The following is a 22,683-nucleotide window of genomic DNA, read 5'->3' as shown; positions in this document are numbered from 1 at the left end:
CTACTTCCTCGCCATTTACTTTGAGAGAACCAGTGTCTCCAATAGCACAAAGGACTAGAGAACGCACCGTCCTGTACTGTTTCAGTGACATATCACTCCTTCCATGAGGAAAGAAGTCTTCAAGTTTGCACTCGCAGTGTCATTCACCTTGTTTTATGGGCATGAAGGCTGGGTTCACCCCACACACACCAAAAAAGGAGAGGAGCTGAATATGTCTAGATCTGCCAGAGGTTGGGAACACCCACACTGTGTGCCTGTGCTGCCACCTATCCTGCCTGTCGGACAACATACCAGGAACACGCTTTCTGTTGAGCTTGTGCTCCGGTGGGTTCCTTCCCCAGTGATGGCTTCTGGAACACCTGTCAGAGAGGTTCCACAGTCCAGACAGAATTTATTATGTAGGTGAGAAATCCCGGTGGGTTAGGATGCCATCCCCCAGCTTTCCGTATAACTGAATCTAAGTCCTGCAGAGAGGCTTTTGCAGGGGAAGTTGGTAATGACACTGCAGAAGTGATGTTCCTATATTCCTCGCCTCCCCTCCCTGCATCTGCTGGTTATTCTGTACCAAAAAAATAAAAAATTCTGCCCCGTCCCCCAAAATAATAATAGATTCTGCGCACAATATTTTAAAATTCTGCAAATTTTATTTGTCAAATAAATGTGGAGGGTTCTGCGTGGCACTAGAGAGCACAGGCCACTGGCTGCACAGAGGTGGGAAATCACTGTGCAGCTCCTCCCGGGACATGGACTCAATGATTAGGCTGCACCCAACCCTGACAAAGTGCGAGGACTGGGCCTGCCCCAGAAACACCCCTGGGTCCTGCCCCGCTGTGCCAGGTGCATCAGGTGTGGGCAGGCAGGCTCAGCACAGCAGGATCTTAGTGAGGGAGGATCCAGGTGTGGGTTGAGAGGGTTCTGTGTGGGGCAATCTGGGTGCAGGTGGCTCAGTGGGGGATCCAGGTACAGGGCGGGTCTGGATGCACAGAGGCTTGTTGGGGGCTTCTGGGTGCAACGGTAATGGGACTCTGCAGGGGTATCCAGGTGAAGGTGGTTGGGGCTCAGCAGGGATGGGGGGTCTGGGTGTGGGTAGGATAGAGCTTGGCAGGGGGGTATGAGTGTGGGGGCTCAGTGAGGGGGTCCAGATGCAGCTGGTTGGGGCTCAGTGGAGTGGAGATCTGTGTGCAGGTGACTTGTCTTGCTGATGCAGGGTGAGTGGGGCTCATTTGGGGTTCTGAGTGCAGTGGGGTGAGGCTTGGCAGGAGAGTCTGGGTAACAGGGGATCTGGATGCACAGAGGTTGGATGAATAGAGGAGCAGCTCCCTGTACAGGGATCCCTCCCCCTGCAGCTGAGGAGTGATGGGTGCAGGAAGCAAGGGGGGGAGTTTGCAGAGCTTTCTTAAGCTGGGGGAGAAATCTGGGGGTGAGTCTGACCTGACCCCAGATGCTGTGCAAGAGAAGAGGAAGTCCTGTTCTCCCCAGCCCAGCTGGGACTAGCCGCTGAGCCCGGTGCAGGGTAGGAGCCACCAACCAGGTCTTCCCCAGTCCCTCCTCCTGCCCCACAGTAATTTATCTCTCTGCCGGCTCTCCTGGGCCCTCAAAACATATGTCTAGGGAGGGTTGCATGGCCGCTCTTATGGCTTCCCTTTGCTTCCCTGTCAGTCATTTTTCTATGGGGAAGCAAATAAATCTGTGGGGGACATAAATTCTGCACATGTGCAGTGGTGCAGAATTCCCCCAGGAGTAACTGGTTCACAGAGGCATTGTGAATAACTTGGCCCTTACCAATAATCAAGAGTGATGGAGCTGAAACAAGATTTGAGAGAAAAATTTCCTTAGATCTTTACTGTGTAGCATCTTTTGCTGGCAATTCAGCATTCACACATGTTAAGGATGGAAAGAAACTCCTGGATATGCTGCCGCATTGCAAAGCATGGGGCAGATCCTAAAAGCAGACCCAATAACTGATTTTGAAATCTACACTTTAAACCGTACGGTGCTCTTAAGAATATCATGGTGATCTGTAAGTGCAAGGGTTTGGTTGCAGTATGTGGGGAGCTTAGAGGGGTTGACTTAAACATATACTTAATTTTGATATTTGTAAAAAGAAAAGAAGTACTTGTGGCACCTTAGAGACTAACCAATTTATTTGAGCATAAGCTTTTGTGAGCTACAGCTCACTTCATCGGATGCATATGCTCAAATAAATTGGTTAGTCTCTAAGGTGCCACAAGTACTCCTTTTCTTTTTGCAAATACACACTAACACAACTATTACTCTGAAACCTTTGATATTTGTGGCACAGATGATGTAAACAATACGCAGAGATACTGTGTTTTCACTCTTCCAGCTGAACTCCGCATCATAGCTGCACCATCCATATCATTCTAGATACTATTGTGAAAGGTGCAAGATAAGAGAGGGAATATGCTGACCTTGTTCCATTCAACTGCCATGCATTGATCAATCAATAGCTGATTTCAGTGAGGTTAAGTGATAATACCCTGTTAGCCAGCGAAGGCAACTACACTTATCAGGACTCAAGAAAACAATGGTATGAAGTAAGGAATAGCCAGTATGCCTCTGGAAAGGGGAAGAAAAACCCAGCACATCTAAATCTCAGGAGACGGGTGTGGTGTAGCATGGGACTGAGAATCAAAACTCTTCCATTCTATTATTGGCTTTCCTTTACTTGGTGTAGGATCTTGAGTAAGGCACTTAACATCTCTATGCCATAGTACAGAACTGCAAAACGATAGGCAATCTTTTAGTCCTAGAGAAGTGCTTTGACGCTTAGGATTTGCAAAAAGGTTTGAGATACTTGGATAAAAAAGCACCATATAAGTGTAAATCATTATTATTTGTTATGTACCAACTTCCAGGGTTTTAAAAAGCAGACAAATCCTTCCAGACAGACTTCAGAACAGAACAATAAATCCCTTCCCTATCTCAGTAAGTCTGGCCATGCCCTTTGTAAATTTAGCTTTATATATACAGTCTAGGAGATTTTGCTGATGGGAATGGCTAAGAGAAATTCCAGAAGGACTTTTTCCCCCAAAGGAAAGGGGAGTGTGAGTGATTTATCATGATATTTTCTCCCATCTTCTTTATTTTAGGATTGGGGATTTCCAACAACAGAGGAAGGCCATCAGCTCAATGAATTGTAAAATTAGGTTAAGGAAGATTTTATTTTTTATATATGCATTTTAACCTACAGTTGCATTTGATTGGACCTAAATTTTACCATAGTACAGTAACTTTTTATACCTGACTGTACAATTTGTGGCTCGCAAGGAATAATGACAAGAGAGTGACAGCATAAAGGAACGAGCCACTAGCCAAGAGTGAGGGTGAGTGCTTAAATGGATTGATAAACCCTTTCCTTCATACAGACACAGGTTAGCTAAGCAGAGAAACAACAGGAGCTAACAAGAAATGCAAAAGTCGGAGCCCTTTTTCCACTTCTACAGAGCCCTTAGTAGAAAGCAGGACTAATTTATAATAACTAGAGGGAGAGACAATAAATTATATTACACTAATTTACTTCTGTGTTCAGCTTCATATGCACCAGTTAATCAAGTGGTCAAGATGATCTTTTCATAGGGGCCCCCTTCTAGATATTATGGGCCATGATCTTGGCACTTGTTTTGGCCCCCTCTGCCACCAAAACGGCACAGAAGGACTAGAAAGCTGCACTAAGTGGGGACATACCAAGAACAGAAGCGGGAATGGATATGGTGCACTGTGCTCCAGCAATTCCGGTCAATATAATGGGTCCTTAACTATGCTGGGTATGGGCCAGCAGAAAGGGTATGTCTACATTGCAGTTAGACACCCGCAGCTTTCCCGTGCCAGCTGAGTTGGGCTTGTGGGATATGGACTAAGAGGCTGTTTAATTGCGGTGTAGACATTTGAGCTCGGGCTGCAGCCTGAACTCTGGGACCCTTCCCCCTCACAGGCTCCTAGAGCCTGAGCTCCACCCAGAGCCCGAACATCTACACCACAATTAATTAAATCAACTGCTCTGTAGACCTACCCAAAATTGCCCTAGGATCAGGGAATTGTGAATAGCTCCTTTGCATTTTTCTCTCTTAGCTGTGCTCAGCACTTACTGGGTGCACCTGAGGATCCAGACCATTCTTCACTTATTCCAAAAGTGAACGAACTCCAATTGTTTGTGCAAACAGAACATGCAATAAAAAGCATGATCTCATAGTTGGTCCTGGATGGGAATACTGGTGTCACTGCCCTGGAGTCATAATTCACACAAATGTACAGACTCTTTCTATTTAATTTATACCATGAAAATAGAGAAAGGTGAAATGTAATAAAGACATCAATACTCAGGCAGTGCAGTCAACCTAAGGAGCTGAGCTCACTCAATAGGCCAACATCTATGGAAGTACCAAGGTTATGCTTTGGGTAGATTGATGTTGACAGCATTCAGGCGACTGATGCTGCAGTTTTACGAATCATTTCCTCAGAGCTTGATTTATGCTTACCCAGGCAGTTGCATCCTTTGAGTATTCAGCTGGTGTATACTAGAGATATCTGGGGACTGCAAATAGCCATTTAAAAAATGTCTTGCCTGGTAACTGGCAAGATACATTTTAGAAGAATACTCTTATGTTTCCTGAAGCCCTTCTTATACTAAATTTCTTTCACAAATAAACAGCATTCCACTTGTACACATAGAATATATTCCTGGTTCTGTCTAGCAGTCAACAAAGGTAGGTCGTGTTAACTGTTGGCATCTTTGACCAAATTTTCAAAATGGCCTCAATCAGAACACTGAATTTGGTGCATGCTGTTTACGGTCAATGCATGTTTTTAGGCACCCAGAATGATGCCCCAAAATCATCTTCAGTCAGAATTGCAGGCACTAGTTTAATGGCCAGTTTTTTGTCCCCTGTCCATTCTTAAATTTAAAAAGACTAAAGTACAGCCCTGGGGTTAATTCCAGCTTACAACCAAACTCTTCTGTATTTGGGAGGTGTGAACCTTGTGAAAAGATAAGTTCCTGGCCTCAAGGGCCTTACAGTTTGCTAGATAAATCATAGACAATGATAGATGAAGGGTGAGGGGGAAGACAACAGTAAATGGGGGACTGAAGAACTACTCTTTACGGTTCTGATTGGGCCTGCTTCTCTCTGCCAGCTGACCTCCATTTGCCACAGGCTATGCCTACTTTATATCACTTAGGATTCCTCTGTGTCATGGGACTCCTCAGTTACCTCTTTTGGAGAGCTCTCCAGCTGCTCTGTGCCGTTTCAGGGCAAAGCAGCCCAGAACAGATGCCAAGGTTCTAGGCCTGAGTGATTAGATAGGCCTTAAAACTAGCCTGAAGGTCATTGACTCAGATTCAGTTTCACACTAATGGGGAAGTGAATTTCAGAGTCAAAGGTAAAACCAGGCACAGAGTACCCTCTCTTTCAGTTCCTCAGAGTTCAAATATGGGCTTCTAGCTTCAGTGTTCACTATGATCTCATCTGCCCTTCTCTGTTATCTGTCCTAAATTAGGCCTTTGTGGGTTAAGTGCAACTATGTTTTTAAGTCCTGCTTTTGCTCTTACGCAAGCACAGAGGAGTTCTGTCATTCATTATTATAGGTGCAGGATCGGCCTTCTCTGATAAAAAGTGTCACTTCTTCCAGTTAATGCACTGAGGATTTGTCAGCTCTCTTTCTCAGACATTATCGTGTTTGCTGTATATTCTACAATTTCATCTTGCTTTTCTCCTTGATATTTCTACTGCGTGACTGTTAAATAGGAGTCTCCTTTAACCATTCTTCACTGAAGAAATCAAATGGAGCATGCGTGACTCAACAGTTTGATCCAAATGATGACAGACTATGTAGCTTTTAATGTGGAAAGGCAGTTATTGGCTATAATTAGGAACAAAGATAAACAACAACGCTTTTCTGATTGTCTGAGATGGAGAAATAAGAAGGGAAATTATAGTGATACTACTACTACTAATTATAAAAAAACTAAGCAAATGGTGATAATAAAAACATAGGTCCCAGTTCGTCAAAAAAGCATGTGCTTAAGTTTACAATGCAACTTGAGAGCTTTTCTGACTAGGGATGAATTTACTCACTTGCTTAAAGTTAAGCATTTGCTTGAAATGCTTTGCTGAATTGGGGCTATAAAGATTAACCCCCTTCCCTCTCTAACCAAGTGAAAAGCAGCAAAGGACCAGCTCCTGCTTAATATTAGTGGGTATTTTGTGTGCATAAGGAAAGTAAGAATGGGCTCAAAGTACCAACTGCTCCTTTCTACTCAACTGCACGTTTTTCAATAAGGTTGATGGTACAGGAATGGAACAGAATTGTGAAAAGTGTTTAACAGTGCGGGAGAGTGGCATTGTCTAGGCTATGAGGAGGCCACAATTTGGGCCTATAACAATTTAAACCATATTGGCCATTCTGCATGGTGTCAAGAGCTTACTGAAATTCCAGACTTAGAGTGGTTGCCAAGAAGGGCTGGGTCTGTCATGATCTGACCATGAAATTTCATTTGCTCATAGCAGTTGCCCCTAGCTGCCTCCGCGTCCCCGTCCCCCCCACCTTTCTTTCCTCCCTATGATTAGAGGGCTGTTACCTGGCCACTGCACCTTGAATGGTCCCTTAAAATATGTGTTAACTATTTATGCTAAACAATCTGTTTCATCTTTTAGTTAGCTGTAACATTGAGTATGTTTCCCAGACTTGAAGAAGAGCTCTGTGCCAGCTCGAAAGCTTGTTTCTCTCACCAACAGAAGTTGGTCCAATAAAAGATTACCTCGCCCACCTTGTCTGTCTAATATCCTGGGACCAACACTGCATTACAACATGTGTTCATAACAACATTTTAGACTCAGTCAGTTCCATTTTATTTATAATGCCCCATTGAGAGCAACTGGTTCACCTCCCTTTTATTTTGTCAGGTCTGCAAGCCCATTTGAACTTTGTTGTTAAGAATATGTTATTTTTGGAATAAAAGGAGGGACAGACATAAAATGTCAGTTTCCATATACCTCTATAATTTGTACTATTGAAGGTGTGCACGTAAAACCCTGTCCCTGGTTGTTGCTGGAGAGAAAAAGGTAGTTTACCGCTGTTAGGACCATGCTATGTCAGTGGTTTAAAAAGCTGTTGGACAGAAACTTCTTGCTGCATTACTTTTATGTTTTCTCTCTCTCTAGGATCTCCTGCTCCAGTTGGTTCGGTCTATATTATTAAAGCAGTGGGAAAAAGCAGCATGATGATTGGCTGGGAGAGACCGGTAGTAGATGAATTAGGATGTAGTAATGGAACTTTCATTACAGGATACAGGGTAAGTTTAAATACAAAGTAAAACACTACATCAAATTCTTTATGCCATGATAAATAGGAAACATTTATTTAATATTCGTGAGTAGTTTTTATCACATGCATAATTTTTTTATTTCAAATACTCAAAGTGTTAATATTTGGATGCTACCTAGTACAGCACATTGATTGTAAATACTCAGTAAAATCCATAAAGTCATGTTTTATTACAAAGGCAGATCTTATACTTGTGTTCAAAGACTATTGACACAAAAGCTACTGAATTTAATTTAGAAAAAACCAAGTAGAAATAATATGCGCTTCTGTATTAGTCTTGATATTGCTTAAATATCATAACATTTTAAAATGACATTTAAGAGTATTTCTTTTTCAAGGGTCTAACTAAACTTAAAATTCCCATTTAATGAACCTAGAAATAGCGAGGGGTCATTATTAATTGCAGAAGTTTAGGTTTCAAATTCTTCATTTTGTATCTTCTGCAATGCTTGTGAAAAGCTCATTGTCTGCACTTTGCAGATACATTAATGGAGCCTGATTCTGCTACACTTACATTGGGTTTGCTGAATATTTCAGGTCTATTGTAGGTATTTTTATAGCTCCCATTACTGCCTCACAATCTTTAATGTATTTACCCCCGTAACACCCCTGTGAGGTGGGGCAGTGCTATTATCCCCATTTTAGAAATGGGTAACTGAGGTACAGAGAAGTATACTTAGTGACTTGTCTTAATCACATAGTAAATCTGTAGCAGATGAGGGAATTGAACCTGGGTCTCCTAAGTTAGTGCCCTAACCACTGGATCATCCTTTTAATAGGGCTATTTGAGAAGTGAAGGACTACTCAACATGAGTAAAAGCATCATAATTTGGCCCATAATAATGAGGGAAATTGATTTTACTTTATTGTTAAGTGAATTTAATTCTTGTACAAGGTGCCAGATTGATAGCCCTGAAGATAGAAATCCTTTATATCTCTGCAGAGCAGGTCAGCAGTACAGTGCAGGCTTCTCCAGACCTGGACGGCAGATACTTCTCAGGGGAACAGGGTACTTCAGTCTCCACGCTCCAGTTCTTTGGTTTTCCCTGGATGCTGAATTGCCACTTGTATGATACATTTTGCCTCTCTCTCCAGCTCATTTCAGGAGAAGAAAGATAGCAAGTAGTTTTCCCCTTCATAATTCTAGGGAGAAAATGGCTCTAATCAGAAATATAAAATATGCTAATGCAATAAGAAAAATATTTCATTTGCCATGGTTGCCAGGATATACAAGGTTGTCAATAACATATGATGTTCTGCAATATATCATGCTACCTCAATAACAGCATGTAAAATTAATGTGAGTTACATGTCCAGAATAAGGGGTGAATATAATTTCATTATATTATAAGAATATTTCATTATATTTGCCATCATTTGAAAAAAAAAGACGTTCAACTGTAACCTGGCAAGAATAAACTCAATTAACTATTATCCAATTATTCTTATTGGTATAAATGTGTATCCTTTTTCTTTAAAAAGCTATGAACAGTTCCCCTTTGAAGTGACTTTTGGAAACCCTATTTCATTGTCAATTTGTGATTGTATAATATATAACATCCCAGTTGTACCAATGACTAATGCATTTAAGACCTGTGGATGTATGGTATATTTTGTTCCCATTTGCTGTAGTCAAAATGGTATAATATTAATAATTCTCCTACATCAGTTATATGCTAATCAATTTTTAAAGAGATGCTGTCCCTGCCTTCCCATCTCCCTTATTGTAGTTTCTGTGAGAGCAATAAGTTATCACACATTTCTTTTATTCATGCCTGCACCTGAATTCATGTGTATATATAGGCTGAGCTGGCTGATGAATTTTTAAAGGCATGTGATTGCAATCTCCTAACCAAGGACTTGAACATGTCTTATTAAAGACAATGGTAAAACTCCTCTTGATTTCACTAGGAGCAGGTGCAGTCTTCAAAGTATATAGTTTGCAGGCTTATGGCAGACACAGGTATATATTTTTATATGTGTGTGTGCTTTACTTGAAACTGCCTTAAATTATACCTTACATGTGTCATAACTTTAGGGCAGTAGTTTTGGAATGCTATTTACATTTCCCACTTTACTACTGTGTATGTATTAGACTTTGGAAATTTTGAAAAAAAAAGCAACAAGATTTTTTGTGTAAGGTCTTTGCACTGTGGTACTCCTGTGGGAACTCTGGCAAGTGCAAAACAATGCTCCAAACCCTGAAACCCTTGCTCAGTGCCATCTTCTGCTAAATAGTCCCTTACTCTTTGAATAGTCCCATTGAAAGCAATTACTGCTTGTGATGCATAAGTGTGGCAGAACCTGGTTTGTGGTCCTTACTTAGGCTACGTCTACCCTGCGCTGCAGTGCAGCCTATGGAGGTGTGAATTGCAGAGTGCAGCAAATTCTCTGTGCTCTAACTGATGTTTGTGTACACTGCTGGAGTGAACTAAAATGTACCTAGTTCTCCTTAATGTAGTACTCTTTCAAACAGGACTCTGTTAACGCGAACTAGGAACTTTTGAATTCGCACCAGCAGAAACAACATTGGGCAGTTTGTGCACCGCAATTCACAGCCTCCTAATCTGAACTACAGGGCATTATAAACAAGCCCTTAGCCACTGGTTTCAGTTGGTGTTTGCTTGAATAGGAACTGAGGATCAGATTCGCAAAGGTATTTAGGTGACTAAAGATGCAGGCAGGTGCCTAGTATTTTCAAAATTGCCTAAGAAGGTTAAGTGCCTAACTTCATTAAAATCTGACTCGGAGTAAAAATGGTGCAAGTGCTTTAGGATCTGGCCCAATATGTTTAAAGGCTGGAGTTTTTTGACACACAAGTTACTCTTTCACAAACTAGTGTCAATGGCAGTTACCCACGAGAACACTCTCCACATTGCCAGCGTCATAGAGCTCCTGTGAAATCATTGGCAGAAAACCAGAACAAGGGTATGTGCCTCTTAATCCCACTTAATCAAATCACCCTAAATGAAATGTCGTAAAATGTAAATCACTATTGAATAAGCACCTAAAAATTCATAGCTACAGTAGGTAAATTTCCAAATAGCCTCCACAACCTAAATTAGGTAATTTAAACAAGCTATTTATTTTCTCGTTAACCTTTAACTGAACTTTATATTACACTACAGATATATACAGATGGGGAATTTCGTAAATCTGTTATGAGTTCAGCATGCACGAAGGTAAGCAGAGTTTTTTGTAGAAAGATATTATTTGTTATCAGTATTTAATTTGGAGAAACCATTGAGCTGAATAATTTCATAGGCCATGCAGTGATGGGGGAGGGGATATTATTTCCTTGATTACAGGGTAATTTTTGAAGGTAGTGCTGCTTAGCATCATCCTTTTGCAGCAATATAACTAATAGAAATAATCACTGGATTTTGTGTTAGAGTGAAGAGCAGGAACCTGAAACAAGATAATTGTACCTGGTATTACATATATATCTCCTAAATCATTTGCCTGAAATTCTTTTGAGGTTATGGTTGCTTGTTCTACCCAGTCTACTGGGTTGCTTATGAGTTGCGAGACATCATAAGGTCAGTTCCTAGGGCATCATAGATGATGCGCATCATCAAGCACACATTAATTCCACCTGGGGTTTGTGTGCTTCTCTCCTATCACCTCTTGAAAATCTGCCATCAGATGTGTTGTGGCTTTTCATAATCCCAGGTGAGAACGAGTCGGCTTCCTTCCACCCAGCATGATTCCTGGCTAGTCTTTTCAGCATCAATCGTTGGGCTTTAATGCCAAATCTCATTCCGAGTCAACTGTTGGCAGCAATTTCGTAGTATCATTTCCAGTTATTACTGAAAGTATACAGAGACCAGCGCTATCATGTTAGGCAACAGAGATTAACTGAACATGTGAGTCAAGTAATTTGTTTCATGTAATATCATGGAACATTCAGCCATGCTTTTCATACACGTCTCTCTCTTTCCAGACATCTTAGTTGTCTTTGACTCAGTATGAAATTTATAAATAAATGTGTGCTTACTGTGTATTTAGTATCCTTGTGTGTTGTGGTGAACACATTGCCTTTAAAAATTAAATAGTATGCTTTTTCTTAAGTGACCGTTAGCCAATAGATATATGCTAGCTGTAGGGCATACGATATTAATATTGTATTATGCCCAGCATGTAGTCGGTTATGTTAACTGAATGATATATCTTTCCCACAACTCTGTTCACTTTGTTCACATGCATCAAGAGATATATATACTTTGCAAAGCTCAGTGTAGCTTTTGGCATTAGCAAATATAAAGTCTGTCAAAGGCAAGATACATCTGTTCTGTGTCCTAGTATATGTACCTTCAGGGGCAACTGGTTTCAAGTGTAATATCCAAAACAGAGATAAGGAAAGGAACAGAACAAGTTAAGGAACTGGTACAAACTCATGGGTTGGACCTTAAGTGATGTATAAATTGCTTTCAAACTTATAAGCAACTGTGCTATAAATATAAGTGGTTTGAGGGACATATTTTGAAGCACACCTTCTATGTAAGATGAACTACATGCTGTGAGAAAAAAAGCATTCTCAGAAGGATTAGCATGGTATTAATGCTTTCCTTTCTGTATTGTACTGCTTTGTCTTTAGACAATAAATTGGAACATTTGGTTATTTGGTCTTTTAAACATGTTTTGTAATGAACTCCAAGTGTAGTCAATCAATTGGAAATTCTTTTAACAGAACTGATTATGTGGATTAGTTTTTCTCGGTCTTCCTGTTTGTGTATATACCACATATGTGTAGGTAATATGCATTAGGTAGAGGAAAGATGTGCTAACTTGCAGAGACATAGGAGAAATTAATTTATTGTGCACCTTTGACTGCCTTGCCTGCACTCTACTCTGAAGACTTATTTCAACATTCCAGATCACTGAGCAACTTCAAACAGCTGCCATTAAAAACAAAACAAAATTAAATTAAAAAAAAAAAACCTACTAGAGAAATATTTTTCTCCTGCCCCTTCCCCAACATGTGGCATTCTCCTGCCCCACACATGCAAATTATCCCTACCCGAGGCCTAGGATGGGCAAGATGGGCCTGGACCAGCAATGGATATTCTAGACATAAAAATATCAAGCTTGAAGTCCAGAATTTTGTTTCTCTCTACCTCTGGAAAAGGGGAGATTCCCAGCTTCCCTGTGTGACCCTGTACTTTTTCTAGCCCTGGAAGGGACTGAGATCACAGACTTGACAACAGTGACATTTTTATGAATGGAAAAGCTTTTTTAGTGCTCTTTTAAAGGGTTTTATGACTCCCTCTGAGCCCTTTACAGCTGGGTTCAAGGGGCCCACATATGCACCCAGGTAGCCAATAGGTGCTTTGCCCTCCCCACAAAAGGGGAAGATGAGAAGAAGATAGTTTAAAATCTTTCTAAATCGTGTAAAATGTTTTCTTATGTAAGATGTGACATATACAGAATATGTGAACAGGGGGGTGGGGATGGTGCAAAGGCTTTCTTGGGATGACCTGCATTACTCATGAGTGGTTTTCACACTCATGAGTAATGTGAACATCCCAAACTTATGCTGATAAAACCTTTATACCATTTCACCCTGTCCCCATTGATGTACTCCTTATTTTACACAGGCACATGTGCACACACACTGGGCCAAATTCTTTGCAATGTAAAAAGGCAAAACTCCATTGAAATCAAAGGAGCTTGTGCCCATTTGTACCAGTGGAAAATTGGCCTAATATGTGTTACATAAAGTTCTATGTGAATAGTAGTATTGCTCTAATGTGTGACTTCAACTCATTTTAAAATGGAGATCTCCTCTCATTTCAGACTATTTTAGAAAATCTGGATCTTTCTGTGCCGTTTCAAATCAGCGTTCAGACTGTTGGTTCTTCTGGTTTGGTATCTGAGAAGATGAATGTTCGATTTAGTTGTCCTTTAACAAAAAAGGAAGCTTCATCATTTGCCTTTAGTGTTTACCCCGAAGACCAAAAGCCTGGTGCCAGCTCCCATTAGGTAGCAGAAACTGCATCTGTGTTATCAATGGAAAGTCTTATCCTCTGGTCATTTTTGACTGAATACATTTTACTATCCTCATGACAAACACCTGTTTACAACTTATGCATGTTTGTGTTCTAATCAGTAGGCACTTGTAATACCAAAGAACCTGTGAGTTATCAGTAATACACTGTACATCAAAGTAGTTCTACAGAAATGAAAAGCTTTTTTTCTGCTGCCTTTTTGGTGAAACGTATGATGGCTGTTCATTAATATGTACCTTGCATGCACACGTTAGAGTTTCATTGTCTTAGAAAAGGAAATTCATAATGTAACTGTAGATGGAGGTGCTGCTGGAGCACAGTTGCCAACTTTCATGCAGTAAATAAGCACCCAGACTTTCACAATAAGCCAAAAATCAAGCTAACCCCATTTGAAAACAAGGCCAAAACCATCCAATCCCTCAGAACCCCAACACTCTATGTGACTAGATTCCCCGCAGCGTGCAGTCTGGGACTGTGGTGGGCCCGCTGTGCAACCCTCACTCTCTCCCCGCCTTGTCCCCCCTTGCCCTACTTGCCCCCCCCCCATATCCCTGCTTGCCAGGAGCTGATAAAAAAAAGAAGCAATAAGCTACAATCCCAAAACTAGCTAACAAGCAACTCACAAGCCAATTAAACCAAAAACAAGCCCAATTTCTGCATTTTTTCGTGGGTTTGGCATGTCTGTGCTGGAGTTAATTTAATGATGAGGAAAACTGGGATTGTGGGTATCTGCTTCTTGTCCCTCCGAACTTTGGGGGGTAAAATTATCCGACTGACTTAAAAGTAAGACTGGTTCAGCTCTGGTATTGACCAATAAGGAGTAGATGATCTGTAGTGTGGCGTTAAGGGGTATCTTGGATCAGTGACTGTGAGCAGATTGAATTCACTATATCCTAGAGAGGGTTTATTAGTAAGGATCTGTACAAAGGTATTCAGCTATGGGAAAGCACAGTTAGAGGAATTAAAACCATTAATGTTCAAGGTCGCATGGATTAGAAATATAAGGAACTAAAAGTTTAAGTATTTTGGGAGACACTGTAAGTAAAAGATGCACAAGATTTCTATCTCACTGAGGAAGAATGTAAGTAAAACCATAGTACATTTTGTGCAGAGAGGAGATTAAGGTTGGCCTTGTGGTTAGGGTGTTAGTAGGTTGCAGAGTTTGGATCTGGATTTGGACCTGAATCCAAATTTTGCTAGTGCGTGTTTGTTGTTGGTGTTCCAGCTCAAGGCTACAGAAACACATACCCCAAACATCCAAAAACTCAGGTTCACCCAAATCATGAGGTCAGTAAACTGAGGAGTCAGAGCCCCTCCCCAAGAATGTCTTGCCTTTAATTCCTAGATGTTGAAATCTGGGGTTGGGACGGGGTTTTGTTGTGAATCCTTCACATGACACGATTTGAGACAATAAGCAGCTTATCTTGTTCAGATTTTCCTCCATTCCCTGAATGATTCTGCATTATATACATCCCAGAATGAAAATGGAGGCAAAGTGTGAGTGTGCTGTTGTGTGAACGCAGTACACAGCATGCAGGGTAACTCAAATTCAACATACTTTGTCAAAGCAGGTAGCTTGCATAAGCTTTCCTCTTGCTTAAGGGCTATCTTCAGGGCTTCACATAAATATAAGATAATCATGAGAGGTGTGTTAGCTTAAAAGACTATATAATGAATTATGACTTTTTATGAATGCATGACATGATATTGAGGCATAAAGGCAAGTTTTACAGAGTTCAGCATGATTAAGGCATGAACATTCTTTACAAGGTCCCTTTCTTGGTCCTAATAGTATGGGACACCAACCCCTGATGCGGTGGGTCGGGTGGACTGGCAGGACCCTAGCCCCACGGGCCAGAGGGACCCTGGTCCCAGCTGTGTCATGCCAGTGTGACACTGGCCCTGACTGCGCTGGGCTGGGCAGATCAGCAGGACCCCAGCCCGTGCCAGGCCAGGTGTAGGAGGACCTTCCCTCTTATCCCATGACTGCCTACTTTGTTGAAGAGCCTTTGATGAGGGACCTTGTCAAAGGCCTTCTGAAAGTCCAAGTACACTGTATCCACTGGATCCCCCTTGTCCACGTGTGTGTTTGACCCCCTTAAAGAATTCTGAAAGATTGGAGAGGCACGATTTCCATTTACAAAAGCCATGTTGACTCTTCCCCAACAAACTGTGTCCATCTATGTGTCTCATAATTCTGTTCTTTACTATAGTTTCAACCAAACTATGAACACTAGGTCTGACTACCTATGTCCCAATCCATAACATAGGCAGAAATTTTGCACTCTGCTTGCCTCTCGCCTGTGCTGTCAGTCCTTTATACCCATTAGCATTAAAGTCACTCACAATATTTTAGCTGCTTACCATTTTTGGTTTAGTATTTGAAGCTTTCAAAGATGGTGAAGCTCAAAGCTTTCAAAGGTGTACAATATATAGAGAGAACAACTATATATAGTACTAATCTTAAATGATCCAAACTGTACCATAGAATCTGTATGGATAGAAATTCCATGCTTGAATAATCAGAATATAGCAGTAGGGATACATTACCAACCACCTGACCAGCATAGTGATGGTGACTGTGAAGTGCTCCAGAGATTAAAGAGGCTACAAAAATAGACAAGTCAATAATAATGGGGCATTTCAGCTATCCCCATATTGACTGGGTACATGTCACCTCAGGACAGGATGCAGAGATAAAGTTTCTTGACACCATATATAACTGTTTCTTAGAGCAGCTAGTCCTGGAACCCACAAGAGAAGAGGCAATTCTTGATTTAGTCCTAAGTGGAGCACAGAATCTGGTCCAAGAGGCAAATGTAGCAGAACCATTGTCAAGAGTCAAGGGGTCAGGGGTCAGAGATGGAGTCAGAAGTCAAGCCAAAGATTGGAGTCAATGTCTGTTGCCATGGGTGGGGGATTATAAGTAGATATTTGGAACAGGATGGGACAGGTCCAATATAGCAGCCAGTCAGGGATTCCCCTAGTTTCTGAGACAACTTCCTGTGCCTTCTTTCTGGCTTAAAATGAGCCAACCAGAGAAGATGGATATCTCTTCCAATCAGGAGCTTCATAGGCAGTCCCTCTGGTGAGCTAGGGTCCACTAGCCCACACTCCTGCTGGTACAAGTATGCTGACGGATGGTGGCTGCAGTCTGAGGACCCACATTCAAGACCCATGATCCCTGACAGCATAGTTCTGACAATGCACCTCAGTTCTGACCTGCAGCATCCCCACTAGCCCAGCGTGTGAGTAAGAAAGGACTATCATACTGACCTGGCTGCTGGTTTGGTAATGTGGATAAAGTGAGACAACAAATTCATGTTTACTTATTAATCTCATCTCTAATGCTAATGCTCTTACCCTCTGTGCCACCTAATATTCCTTCAAGCCCTTTGTTCCAATTGTTTGGTTTAGAACTGTAGTCATCTTAGAATATTGTGACTGCCTGCTTTTTCATTCTCCTATCATTATAGCATCTAGGCATCACTAATCCATGCTAAAGGGCATAAGGGGAGGATACACAGTGAGGTCTATGGATTACTGGGTGCCAGAGCCAATGTGAGTGAAATAATTCTCCTCACAGAGCAGTGTGGGACTGTGTGTAATCTGTACTATTATCCAGTAATCCCCAAACTTTACTAATCCTCACTAGTGCTCCAGTGCAGACTCCTGAAACAAGGCTTACTGCACTGCTCCATGTGCTGTGGGCATGAAGGGGGACCCGCAGATGTTGTCAAAAGAGGCCACCCAGTTGATGTCTAGGAAGCCTTTTAAAAAGGCTCCTGCGTCATCTCTCATCCTCAACATACAAGGAGATATTGGGTTAAATATCATAAGAGCCTGGCTTGCCTTCAGCTTTCAGAACCAATGCAACTCTGTCCTGTTGTCCACCATCTTCTCTTCCCAATGTCAATATCCTATGTTCGTCATGGGAGAATTCTCCTTTACCGTCCCTCCTTGTTTTGCATAGACCGATTGATTTCCCACTAATATCTTTTCAACTCATGCATCATTGCTGCAAGTGCTTCAGCCTGGTATAATCTTACATCATGTAGTTATGTTTGTATTTGTTCTGCTCACATACTTTTTGCCCCAACCTCAGTTTATGATCGGTGAAAATGGCCTTTGTTTGTCCAGGTGATGACCAAGCCAGCATCCTCTTCTTTTGCTTTCCAGTCTTCATTCTGTTTCTATGGTCCAATATTTGCCATATGTTCAACCCTGACTCCTTGGCTTTGTGGTTGACCAGTGTATTGTAATCTGTCTGCAACACTGCTCGAAGCTATGCACTAGCTTGCTCCAGCACCATTTCCACCAATGTTTATACTTCGCAAATTCTTTTGCTGGCTTCACCAAAGTGTGTGTGTGTGTGTGTGTGTGTGTGTGTGTTAGCTGTTCCGCAGCTGTGTGGAACAATCTACCACATACAATCTTTTTAGTATATGATGCAAACGTCTTTTTAGTATGAGGAAAGAGCAGCGGTGCACTTGGACAGTCAGCCATTCTTTGCTGATGTGTGGCTGGTGAAATCAAGTGGGTATGTTACACCAGCTATGATTGACTGCAGACTAGGGCAGACAAATTTATCATGGGCTGGCTGTTGCATTGACTAGGCTGCCCTTTCTGTATAGCCTACCTTCTGTAATGGATGAAATGAGACTCTGAGAAGACTAAAATGGACAAACACACACAGTACACTAGCTATTAATTTACAAAACTAGCAACTAGCAAAATAAAGCCACTGATGATGGATGACATAGTTGAGTTATTTGTGCCCTTTTCGGTCCAACTTTCCATACACCCTTAAGCATCTGCCTGCTGCACATTACTCCAAGAACAAAGCGTAGTTTGCCTTTTACATATTTTAAGTCAAAACTTTAATGATAGGATATTCTTGCAGTGGGACTAATTCATCCATGATGTGTAGCTGCACTGACTTCAGTGGGGTTACACCAAGCGTGGATTTGGCCTAATGTGTTTTAGAGCTGTATTTATAATATATCTGAATCCGTTGGGCCATTAATCTTTAAAGTTTCCCATTCATGCCCATAAATACATTAACTAACAGCTCTTCCCAGCTATCTTGATTATGCAGGTCACATACAGGTTGCTATAGTAACCCTGCAAGCCACGTAAGAAAGGGAGGAATAATATATATATATATATATATAGGCACACACTCCCTGATTAATGTTAAGGGTGGGTAGATCATTGGATTAGGCCCTTGGCTTCCCCTGCATCAGAGAGAGCTCTGAAAGCTAAGACTTTGTGTGGCTGTTCATGTGGGACAGGGTACTAATTACAAAGGTGCCATTCATTGAAGAGTCCTGGTGTTATGATACATTATTTTAGTTTGTTGCAGTCTACGATTACATGTTCTTGGAAGATGATCCTAAAATTCACCACAGGTGTGAACCTGACTTCTGGAAAGGAGATATTGTTTGGGTATATTTAACCAAGAAAGGATGTTTTTTGTGAGGCAAAGGTAAGTCCACTAAATTATTGCACAAAAGGCTACACTGAGTACTGATAAGATACCAAATTACAGAAAGTTAAATGCAATACCAATAGAGGGCCAGATAGTTTCCTCCTATAGAAAACCTTGCTCTGAGCAAGGTTAGACAAACCAGTGATTAAAATGCAGGCACCCTTTTCTTTCTAGCACTTAAATTATTGTTACTCCATTGAGGGAGCTGTACCAATTGTAACATTGATGGGAAAATAGTTTAATGTAGACACATCTGAATTGTACTTTGGAATTTCAGAGTGAAGCAGCTCCACAATGAAATAACTCTCAAGTGTAAGCCAGCTAAATGAAACAGAGTTAAAATTGTTCTCTCTTGTGAACCTTCTTGACATCTTCTGTTTTACAAAGAAACCATTTCATTTCTTTAAAAGGATCCCAGCTCTCTTCTTTGTGTGTCACCCTGAAAAGCCAGATCATTTTTGCTACCTGCTTTGTTGAGACTGTCAACCAGCTCTCTGAGAGTGTCTAGTACTGTATTGGCTGCATTTTACATTTAGGAGGGGGGAAAAGGACCCTGCATCAGAAATTCAGCTTGTATTGCTTTCCTTCCCTCCAAGTACAAAGGATGTTTTGTTTGTGCTCAGGATCCTGCTAAAAAGTTTGGCTGTGAAATTAACTCTGCCTTGAGAATGGGAAATGGGTAGAGAGCACATGGCCTGAGGCTGTTGGATGCTAAGTTCCCCTCACCGCTGCTCTCTTTCACATTCTAAAAGGACTTTTGTACTATGTCGTAGATTGTTCCTCACAGCTGCTGAACAGCTAACAAAAAAGCACACACTTTTGCTGAAGCCTTGATAGGAATGATTTCATGATCCTATTGAATATAAAAGACTCTTGAGAGAAAGTACTTTCCCCATATTTTGGTCTTTTTTTTTTTAGCTGGTTTTAAGAAATGGCTGTTTGTTTGTTTGTTCATCCAAGTTTTTGTTATTTTTTAATAAGACTGTAAGCTTCAGAGCCGGTCAAAAAAATTCCACTGAAACTAAGTTTCATCAGGAAGTTGGCAAAAAGTGGAATTGTGAACTCCCCACTTCCCTTTGTTTCCAAACAGCTCCAGGGAACATTCCAGATACTGCATGGGGAGATGAACTTTTTTAAATGAATGAATAAAGTAACTAGTCCGACACCTATTGAAGTTAATAGACATTTTCCCATTAACTTCAATATGAGAAGGATTGGACCATAAACTCTGTTGATAAAAGACATGATCTTGAAAACCCCTTACTCACGCTGGAATTAAACTGTTTGCATCAAGTCTAGTTACATGAATAAGTATTCACAGGATCTAGCTTATTTATTCTATCTCTTAGATAGTAGATATAGATCAGAGTGGGAGTTGTTGTATACATTACCTTTATGTAAAAATTGTTTCATATGTAGATGTGTAGAGCAAACACTCAGAAGCGCTGAATACCTATCAAAATCTGTCACAGAGAGTAAAAGAGAGAGACACCCACTCATACATTGGGATATACATAAATGCAAGAGTTCATACTATTTAGATAATTGAAATAGCAGCTATATGCTTAAATCATTTGCACATTAACGGTGGTAGGTGGGGATGTCCCTCATTTAAAGGCACACACATTTCTCCCCACAAAAGACAATGGTTCACGTACTTTGAATCAAATAAAGAATGCGTAACTTCTCCAAAACACATGTAAGCATTTCAGTGCATTGACAGCATACTGGAAGCTGTCTGGTGTCATTCTTAATAAATTCCATAGCATTGAACTTGAGAAGAGACAAAGGATTTGCAAGGATAATTGGGCATAAACTGGAAATCCAGAATCCTCAGCAACTTTTTAAATCAAGAGACGGTATGGGGTGCAGAGTTCAGGGTTAATGGGTTATGGCTGTTTCCTTCCAGTTTTGGGGCTAAAATGGCTTAGTGATCTGACCTTTTGCTCTCCTGTCTGGTACCACAATTTTAAAAGCTGTCTTGGGATTAAAACTTTGGAGTGCTTGGTTAGCTTGATGATCATAAATGCATGTACAGGAAAGTGAGAAATAAGCCAGACTACAATTTGTCACGTCATTCTACATCTGCCAGGAATCCTATCACTTTAACTAGTTGCTGTATGTCAATGCTGCAATTAGACTTGAGGAAATAGAGAAGAAAATCATAATTGTTTAAAAAAATGTTTAAAATGTTCTCATACATGAAATGGGAAGTTTATTTTTTCAGTATGTTCTCCCCATCAAGCCCTGATTCATATTTCAGTATTGTTTGCTTACAATAATGTGACTCTGTTAGGGGTAAAGAAGATTTGAATGGTCTGCAGAAATAGTGGCTATCAAGGGAGATGCGATATATTTTGATGAGGAGTATGGAAGAAATCTCACAATCTCTAACCTGAGGCCTTCAGTCTCTAAAAAGAGCCATCTGTTAACTTTAAAAAGCACTTGCATTAATTATTTATATTTTCATTTTTCATTTTCTATATTTTTATTTAAGTTGGATTTTCCCCATATAAACATTGTAATGGTTTTCTTAGGAGATGCATGCTGAAACTTAATGTTAAGCTTCCTGATTACATTACTCTGATACAATTTATGCTTCTGGTATCTTCCAAACAGAAGGAAACAGGATCGAGCACATGTAACATATATTGCTACTTATACAGGTTAAGAGAGAGAGAGGCTTTTTCAGTTTTTCCTTTTCAAATATTGTTCTCTGCATGAAAGCATTGGCTGATTGACTGCATGCAGTTCTCTGACCTTGATTTTCATGTCAGCGTGCGGTCACATTTCATCTTAAATGAAGAATAAGTTTAGGTCAAAGAAGGAAATTATTTGATGATTAATACCACTTTTTTTCTTATCCACAAGAGGGGAAAGATAAGGTAGTACTCAAAATCAGCAAATGGGAATGTGAAAGATTTTTGCCCCTTTATGCATCTGTGTAGGAGTAGAGACAAGACATGAAGTGGTAAGCTACCATGCAGATGATTATGTGTAACCTCAACTTTATTAATTAAATTAACCGAACTTTATGAACTGTGAATAGTTAACATTTAACATCACTGCTGTTGTTACCAGCAGCAAATGTGTCCAGTGCAATACACCATACATAGTAGATTGCAATAAAGGTCATTCACTCATGAGACAGAGACCATCCATAACCTTTCTTCACACAGCCAGCCATCAGGTTTTGGCTTCATACCAAAATCACATCCTCTTTCCTCTTCTTCATACTCAGAATTATGGCACTGATGGAAGTTGAAGTCCAACACCTTGTCTCAATCCTTACTGCTGGTTCTGGCTTTGGTCACTCTCAGCCTTATACTAGGGACTGGAGTGAGTTAAATTGTCCCAGCTAGTGTCCCTGTACCTCACTGGATCCTGCCATTACAGTTGCCAGAGATTAACTGGGACAGTCATTCCTTGAAACCCAATAGGTTAACCACAAACATTTTCAAGCATCTAGGGATGTCAGATATGTCTACATTGCACGCACATCAGAGTTATACACTCCAGCTTTATGAGAGAGATTAGGGAGTTCATCCTTTGTGCCTAATGATTGCCTCTCACCAGCTTCCCCGTGTATGTTGCTATCTGCCTGTTAGCCTCTTCTCTGGACCAATCAGCTCTGTGAGTTCTAGCGGTTCCCCTCCAAACCCGCCTTATACGCATTTCAGCTCATACGTAAGTGAGATGTGGGGACAGCTACGTGGCTGGCCAAAGCCATTAACCTTGATGTACAAACTAACTGTGTTGCTGAGTCCAAATGGTTTTCTTCCCAGTGCACTATTACAACACGTTATGCTAAACTGAAGCAACAAGGAGTGGAGCAGAGGC

General features: G+C 40.9%; 1 protein-coding gene across 1 annotated transcript in view; it reads left to right on the top strand.

The window, feature by feature from the left end:
* Positions 1-13,345, top strand: part of LOC311519166 (uncharacterized protein C4orf50 homolog) — an 87,750-nt gene extending 74,405 nt beyond the window's left edge. The window contains exons 17-19 of the mRNA XM_084625447.1: positions 7,182-7,312; positions 10,473-10,526; positions 13,141-13,345. Coding sequence (XP_084481573.1) covers positions 7,182-7,312; positions 10,473-10,526; positions 13,141-13,326 — 371 coding nt within the window. The 3' untranslated portion in view covers positions 13,327-13,345. The remainder of the gene's footprint in view (positions 1-7,181; positions 7,313-10,472; positions 10,527-13,140) is intronic.
* The last annotated feature ends 9,338 nt before the right edge of the window (positions 13,346-22,683 follow it).

The sequence above is a fragment of the Lepidochelys olivacea genome, assembly GCF_965140295.1.
Source record: "Lepidochelys olivacea isolate rLepOli2 genome assembly, chromosome: 4".
Classification (NCBI taxonomy): domain Eukaryota; kingdom Metazoa; phylum Chordata; order Testudines; family Cheloniidae; genus Lepidochelys; species Lepidochelys olivacea.
Note: the sequence above shows the minus strand (reverse complement) of the source record. Positions and strands in the feature narration are given on the sequence as shown.